The 8,500-nt window shown below is 47.3% G+C and overlaps 1 protein-coding gene across 1 annotated transcript in view; it reads left to right on the forward strand.

The window, feature by feature from the left end:
- The first annotated feature begins 2,793 nt into the window (after positions 1–2,793).
- LRP11 (LDL receptor related protein 11) overlaps positions 2,794–8,500 on the forward strand; it is a 31,098-nt gene continuing 25,391 nt past the window's right edge. Inside the window, exons 1-2 of the mRNA XM_015410149.1 lie at positions 2,794–3,440; positions 6,693–6,853. Coding sequence (XP_015265635.1) covers positions 2,903–3,440; positions 6,693–6,853 — 699 coding nt within the window. The 5' untranslated portion in view covers positions 2,794–2,902. The remainder of the gene's footprint in view (positions 3,441–6,692; positions 6,854–8,500) is intronic.

Genomic DNA, 8,500 nt, shown 5'->3' on the forward strand with positions numbered 1-8,500 from the left:
AAATAGAGTGGTACCAGCTCAAATCATGCTCTGATGATGATACCTGTTGGACACCAATTAGGGATTTCTCTCTGTATAAACTGTCATGATGTCATTTGGGGTATAAGATCTACTGCCCTTCCTGGTTGGGGCAGAATACAGCTTGGTGTTACTGGGTGCCAAGGTATCCAGTCCTGTATTTTCCTGATTATTGCAATAAATAGATATTTATCCTTTCCCTGGACTCCAACTGTGTGTTCGTTATTCGGCCCTGGGAGCACACAGGGTGCAGATTTGTACATCATAGGTGAGGAAACCCAAGTTCAAATGACCACTTGCCATGAAACTTACAGGGTGACCTTGTACTGGGCTCTCTCTGTCAGCCTAACCTGTGAGGATAAAAAGCAGAGACCCAGGGTATGCTATCCTCCTTGAAGTAAGGGTGGGATAAAAATGCACCGCATAAATCCTTTCCCCCCCTGCCTTTGCTGTCTCATATGGTCCCGGTGAGGAAAATAATGGGATTGTGCCACTCTGATCTCCATTGGGGAAGGCGGCATATAAGTGCAAGGAAGGAATAAGCTTTTTGACCTAAGTAGCTATCCATTTTTTTCAAACAAGATGGCTTCAAAACTAATACAAGGGGATATGTGTTTCAAATTTTGCCATAGGAATTATTTAAATATATAACCCAATACAATAAACTTTTAAGTCACAAGAAGGAGCTTGAAGAAAGAAAGGGTTTGACAGACTTACATTTAGTCTCTGTAAGGGGACCAGAATGACAGAAAGGACAAGATGCCAGTCATGGGAGTGGGAGACAACGTGGCCTTAAAAGATCTTGGACAGAACAGTCATCATGAAGTGATATTATGGGGTATAAGGACAAAGCAGCCTTACGTATCTACCAGTAGTCCTTTTCAACAGACACAGAGGGTGTTCAAATAGTAGCAACATAGCTATGGCTGATGTTTCCACTCCCTCTGCTCATTACTTGCTGCTATTGTGAAGCATACAAAGAAATAAAAAAAAGACCCCTGTGTATACACGCTAAGAACCAAAATTCCAAAATTTACAAAATTCAATGCTGTATTTTGACACAAGTCCAACAATCATATATATGTGTGAATGAGAAGAGGTCCAATATAGTAGAGTTTCAGGGGTTTTGTGGTTTTAAATAGTAGAGTTTCAGGGGTTTTGGACCTCTTCTCATACATACATATATATGATTGTTGGACTTGTTTTAAAATACAGCATTGCATTTTGTAAATTTTGGGATTTTGGTTCTTAGCACATACACACAGCTTTTTTTGTTTCTTTCTTTGTATGGCACTATGAGCTGTTATTCTCTAGTGTTGTAGCTATTGTGAAGCATGCTGCAGCACTGAAGGGCAAAATGGCCTCGCGGTTTTGTGTGCGATCCTGAAAGAAAGGATGAAACAATGGCAGTATGACATGATAAGAGGCCCTTTGTGGCTTGCCTTCAGAAATTTATGTACATTGACTCAATCACATCATTTTATTTATTTATGGAATTGCTCAATCTAACAAGTATTTAAAAAATCTATATATAAATAAATGCAGTTTCTACTAATCTAAGAAAAGCACAAACTCATCTAGGAAGACATCAGGTATTTTCCCCTGGGGGCAGAAAAGCTGGTAGGTCACTGACCTTCCCATATTCTTAACTAGGGCCCTGCCTGCGCACTCAATAACCACATATATTAAATGGTGTAATAGAAGGTGGGCATACAAATTACCAGTTTTGCACTCAGTAGTAATTACCACCTATGATTTAATTCCCAGATTTATCAGTGATCAAGCACGTGGTAATATTTGTTTATACATTTATTTAAATACTAGAAATAATGCCCGTTGCGGAAATAAATACAACGGGATCTAGAAAGAGGCTCTGGGAGAGTGCTCTGGCTTTGGGCAAACAGTGTCAGTTTCCTGTGGCGACCTCAGCAGGGTTTAATGACAGAGTCCACTGTTTTCTCCAGAGGGACTGATCTCTGCTACCTGAAGAGCATTTGTATGTTTGATTTATCTGTAGCCCTCACCTGGAGAGTGGTAACCATTGTTACCCATTCTCCTCTCCCCTATGAGGTATGTCATGCAACTGAAAATTCCAACTGCCTTGTGGGGGGGGGGGAATTTGAGGTGTGGAATGGACTGAAGTCCAATCAGCTTCCATATGCAAAAGACCAGGTTGTCGCAGCAGTTGTGGTGTGGGCGGGACCGGGCTTTGCCTTCTGATTGGTGGCGATATATGCTGAGGAGCAGTGCCATCAGCCATACACTAAGGGAGTGCATTTTAGAATTAGAACTTTGGCACCCACTATTCAATTATATATAAGGAGAGATTTATATCCCACTTCCCCTCGTGGCTCAAGGGTTCCTGTGTTTCACCTCTAGGACAACTCTAGTGATGGGCAGATTAACAACCAAAATAACTGACACCAATCAATCCCATCGCTGAATGTGCGGATGTTTAATTATTCTCTGTCTTCTTTGCTCCGGCCAACAGCCATTCTCGCTCTAAACTGCTTGTCTGACCAGACTACAACAAGCAGCATTCAGCTCATTCTCCGGACCCGTTTGATTAACACGCTCAAATCAGTGCCAGGGACGCCGCCGGTGGAACAAAGGAAGCGCCAATAACAAAAACCACTGCGAAGCCGGAGGAGGCTGGAATTCGGGCGACTGGGCGGGGCCTCCTTCTGACCTCGCCCCCTTCCGAACGTGGGCGGCGACCGGCGAAAGCGGAAGTTCCTGCGGCGCCCCAGCTGGCGCGGGAGGAGCCATGGCGCGCCCACCACCGCCTCCCCTGGGACGGCGCTTGTAGCGGCGGCGCCTTCCGTCCGCCGTCCTCGTCGCCGCTGCCCTCCTCTCGCTCCCTCCCCGGCCTGGGCCTGGCGCCATGACTGAGCGGGCACCTGCCGGGCTCCCCGCGCGGCTCCTGCTGCTGCTCCTGCTGGTGCTGCTGCCGGGATCACCGTCGTCGGCCGAGATGAGGTCGCCGGCGGCCTCGGGCGTGGAGTCGCTGCTGGAGGAGTTCCGCCGCCAGCTGCAACAGGAGCAGGATCCTCTGGGCGGCGGGCGCGGCCACGACCGGGCGGAGGCGGCAGGACGCTGCCGCGGGACAGGCAACCTCGCGGGCAGCGGCGGGAGCTTCTTCTCGACCAGGCCCGACTCTATCATCCGCACCAAGGACTCCATCGCGGCCGGTGCCACCTTCCTGGGCTCGCCGGGCTCTGTGGCCGGCCTGCGGCAGTGCCTGGACGCCTGCTGCGCCGAACCGCGCTGCACCCTGGCCGTCTTGCAGCAGCAGCAGCCGTCACTCCGCTGCTATCTCTTCAATTGCACGCATCGCGGGCGCTCTGTCTGCCTCTTCTCCCCGCAGCGCGGCTACCACAGCTACTCTCTGGAGCCCGGCAGCAGCAACCCTCCAGGCCTCGGTAAGAAGGCATTGCCGTCGAGCCACTCTTTTATTTATTTATTTGTTTGTTTATTTGTTTATTTGATTTTTATCCCGCCCTCCCACCGAAGCGGCTCAGGGCGGCGTACAACAATAAAACAGTAAAACAGTCTATACAAACATTAAAATCACAATTTACATTCAGTATAACCTACTCAGGATGGCGACTATAAAGTGCTACATATTCAATCCAAGTTGTTGAATGCTTGGCGGAATAACTCCGTCTTCACCGCTCTCCGGAACTGGTAAAGATCCCGGAGGGCGCGGATCTCGTGGGGGAGCTGGTTCCATAATGCAGGAGCTACCACGGAGAACGCCCTAGTTCTGGTAGATGTTAGTTTGGCGTCTCTGGGGCCAGGGAGGACTAATCGGTCTTGCTTAATGGCTTTCAAAGCCACGGTCACTCAAGAGAGGGGACAGCGCTTGGCAGGTGCACGGAAGATCTCCTGTCTTGCTTTACATTCCTGACATCGAAACAGGTCTGTCTAAACTGTGTTTAATAGTAGGTGATGCCTTTGGACACTGTTGGCCTAGGTACCCTTATCCTCGTGCACACGTCAGTTTCCCACTCGTGGCCCTCCATATAGACACTTTTGCTGACAAGGTGCATCCCCGTGCACTTTTGAAGAAAGATGGAAACGTGCTTGTAATATACATCTGCCCTGACCTGACCTGGATGGTCCAGCCTCTCCCAGTCTCATCGGAACTCAGAAACTAATCTGGGTTTGTATTTATTTGTCCATCGGTTGCTACACAGAGGAAGGCAATGGCAAACCAGCATTTCTTGCCTTGAAAACCCTGCATGGTCACTATAAGTTGACTGTGAGTTGATGACACTTTCCACCACTAATGTAAATCCCAATCCTGCTGATAAGCTTCAGACCACCTAAACTCCTGACAGTAGTACAGTGGGGACTGCAAGTCTGGGAGCAGGAGTTAAGCTATGTGCAGGAGTTAGGCTACGAACAAGGTTCCTTCTTGTGCAAAATAGCAACTTTGTTTACTGCACAATTAACAGGCTATGACACGAAAAGCTGCAGTCTGGATGCTCTTGTTAAGACTGATTATTTTCTTTGCAGGCTGGAAATGGATCTGTAGTCATCTGAATAATAGGTTATTAACACATAGGGAAGCTCCCTTATACTGAGTCATGCCACTTCTTCATTTATCCAGGTCTGATTTATTCTGGCAGCAATCCTGCAGGTCTTTTTTTGAGTCCTACTACTTGAGACTGTTTAACTGGAAATGTCATGGCTTGAGCCCAAGATTTTTGAATGGAGGAGCAAACTATAATTTGGCATGGCTTTGCCTGGCCAACTTTGAAAAAGGTTTTCAGTGGCGTACCAAAAATACCATACATTCTCTTGAGAAACTGATCAAATGGCCATTTCACCATAATTACACTTTCAAGCCCAGACCTGAAAATCTGCAGACTCCATACAATCACAAGACCAGCATGTATGATCAGTAGCATTACATTTCATGGAAGAGCTCAGTGTTAGCTATTTCAGAAAATCCATTTTGATCATGTGATAGCCTGGAACCTGGCTCAGTGACTGCCCATGCCAGCATTTCTAGTTCTGGGAGAGGGATAGTGCTGGTATGAGAACTCTCTGTGTCAGGCACTAGAATCATTTGCTGCTGCATGCTTATAGTTGTCATCACATGGAAACCATTTCCAGTGGAATCTGTATAGCATAAGTGAAGCATACTGTAAACTTAAGCTATTTAAGGTTGTGGTCACAGGTGCCAGATAAAGGGGGGGGAGCGAGGCTATTTCCTCCGGAGGAAGTGGACCCGCAGTTACGAGATCACACCTCCCTTTGAAGCTGCGGGCACAGCCCATCAGTGTGTGATCAGATGCAACTGCAGGTGAGTCGTGGGTTGTTGTTTTTTGCTGTTTGCTTCCCATGTGCTTAAACGAGGAATCGAAAAATTGCACCTCCGCACTGAAGGCTCCCTGTGGAGTTTGTGATGATGTGCATACTGGGGGGGGGGACACAATGGCACGGAGTTCGGATGGCCTGATCAGACCATCCCGATGGCATGAGAGCATGCTGGAGCATTCAGACAGGGGAAAGTCCATCCGTGGCCCTTCGGAACCTGTTTATAACTGCATTTCCCCCAATGTCTTTTAACTCCACTTCTGCAGTGGAGCAGAACAGGCTGCTGACGGCTGCGGTATGCTTCCCAGATGTTGTCTGATTGCTCCCTTTAAATCTGCCCGGCATTCGTGCCTATGTCGGGTCTAATTGTGCATATGATCGCAGCCTAAGTAAAGCAAAATGTGTGGGGAGGACATGGGACGGCTGGGGAGGGGGCACTGGTTGTGGTGGAAGAGCTGTTGGACCTTGCAGTAGAGCTTCAAACAAGCACAAGCAAAGCACCACCATCTCAAGCACTTCCTGCTCTGGCCAAGTGCCAGTTGGCAGGGTGTGGCTGGGCCATGAGCCATCTGGGGCTTGCCATGGCCATGGAGTTTGCCATGGCTGGAGACAGCACCCACTTGGCCTACATTGGGGGCTGGGCATACAAGACAGAGAGGGAAGGAACTTGGCTCTTGGGGTCAGCCTTGAAGGAGGTGGCCTTGAGCACCATGTGGCTGGATGAGAGCACAGACATGGGGGAGCCAGAAATGCTGTAATTTTCTAGTCCCAAATGGGATGCAACTGTGTAGCAAGGAAGGTGAAAGTAAAATACATGGTTTGAACCTGTTGTGCTGTTTTTGGAGAAGGTGGGGAAAACATGTCTCATGAGTCATGAGACTCCCTCCCCCAGTTTGCTGCACCCTTCGATGCTCACAACATAATTTCTCTCAATAATAGTATATGCAATCATCTGCAATACAGACGTAATGTAGAAATAAGTCCCAGGCTGCAACATCCCTTCGAACATTCCCGAAGCATATACTGGTTCATTTGGTTGCCACGCTGTTCCTGTAGAGCCGCATGCTAACAGAACAATGCTAAAGGTATTACATATGTCTCTCTGAGATATTCCTTCACCAGGCTGATACACCCATTAGAAGGGATTGTTGAACTATTTTGTTATTAGGGAGCTGGCTTTCTTCATTTCAAAAGCATGAGGAAAGCCATAGAAGTGTATCAAGGAACAAAAACTCTTTGCTTTGAATAAATACATACTCTGTTTTCTTTCAGTAATGAAATAATCTTATTTTATTTAGAAAATGATGACCTTCCTGTCAGTAATGAAATAATCTTATTTTATTTAGAAAATGATGATGACCCTCCTGTCAGCAAAGCAGGGAAAGACATTGTGCTTCAGTTGCCCGTTGACTGGGTTATTCTTGATGGCCGAGAAAGTTTTGATGACCATGGAATCATTCAGTATGAATGGACTTTGCTGCAAGGTGCCCCTTCAGTTGCTATGAAGGTAAATAAAGTTTTGCACTTCCAGTTTAAGTCAATCTATATGGGTACTGGTATTGTAGAAATAGAAGTACTAAGTTTTCATAGTGCAGTCAGATAAAAGATGAACAAAAAGTTACTGTGGTCTGATATTCACCTCTTGAAACCTGAAAAGACTGAGTGTTATAGAACAATATATAATGCACACACTAATTCATAATAGAACAAATAAATTATAATGCGTTGTAACTACTGTATTGTAGTAAAGTAGTAGCATGTAGCAGAATAAAGTTGAAAGTTCCAAGAGTATATTTAATAATTCTCATACTCCTCTGTTTAACTTGCGTAGCAGGGGTGTTTGAAATGGATTCATACTGAACTAGGAATAAGGCCCGTTGTGGAAATAAATACAACGAGATCTAGAAAGAGGCTCTGGGAGAGTGCCAAGGCCTTGGGCACTCAGCGTCAATGTGCTGTGGCAACCTCAGCAGGGTATAATGACACAGAGTCCACCATTTTCTCCAGAGGAACTGATCACTGCTACCTGAAGAGCAGTTGTCATTTTCAGTGATCTCCAGCCCTCACCTGGAGATTGGCAACAATTGTTACCCAGGAAGAAATAGCTGGTTTGGAGGGTGGAGTCTATGGCATTGTACCTGTCTGAGGTCCCACCCCTCCTCAAACACCACCCTCTCCAGGCTCTAGCCCTCAAATCTCCATGACTTCCACAACCTGGAGTTGGCAACCCTATCTTCTTCCCAGCCAAGCATCAACCTGCCATTATCTGTCCCTCTGATTTCAGCTTTGCATCTCTTCCCCTCTCCCTCCTGGAGATCAGTTGTAATTCTGACTGATTTCCACCCCTCTCCTGAGATTAGCAACAGTCGTTTCCCAGAAGGGAATGGCTGGTTGGAAGGGTGGAGTCTATGGCACTGTACCTGTCTGAGGCCCCACTCCTCAAACCTCACCCTCTCTAGGTTCCATCCATCAAATCTCCAGGAATTTCCCACCTGGAGTTGGCAACCCTATCTCCTTCCCAGCCAAGGGAATGGCTGGTTGGGAAGGTGGAGTCTGTGGCATTGTACCTGTCTGAGGTCCCACCCCTCCTCAAACCTCACTCTCTCCAGGTTCCATCCCTCAAATCTACAGGAATTTCCCATCTGGAATTGGCAACCCTATCTCCTTCCCAGCCAATCATCAACCTACCTTTATTTCCCCCTCTCTCTTCAGCTTTCCATTTCCCACACACACACACCTGCAGCCTCTTCTGTGCTCTGAAGCCCTGACTGCCACAGAGTCCACCATTTTCTCCAGGGGAACTGATCTCTGCCATCTGGAGAGCAGTTTTAATTCTGAGTGATCTCCAGCCCTCACCTGGATATTGGCAATAATGGTTTCCCAGGAGGAAAAATAGTCTTTCTCTGCAATGGGGACCAAAGCAGCTTACATTATTCTCCTCTCCCCCTTTTGACTTTCACAACAACCCTGTGAGGTAGGTTAGGCTGAAAGTCTGTGACTGGTCCAAAATCATCCACTCAGCTTCTACAGCAAGAACCTGGATCTAGCAGGCCCTGCTCTGAAGCACTGACTGCTATGCCTAGGGCAGCCAACCTCCAGGTGGAGCCTGAAGATCATCTGGTATCACAACTGAACTCCAGACAACAGATCTCTC

This window comes from Gekko japonicus, unplaced genomic scaffold (genome assembly GCF_001447785.1).
Source record: "Gekko japonicus isolate JY-2015 unplaced genomic scaffold, Gekko_japonicus_V1.1 scaffold646, whole genome shotgun sequence".
Taxonomy (NCBI): Eukaryota; Metazoa; Chordata; class Lepidosauria; order Squamata; family Gekkonidae; genus Gekko; species Gekko japonicus.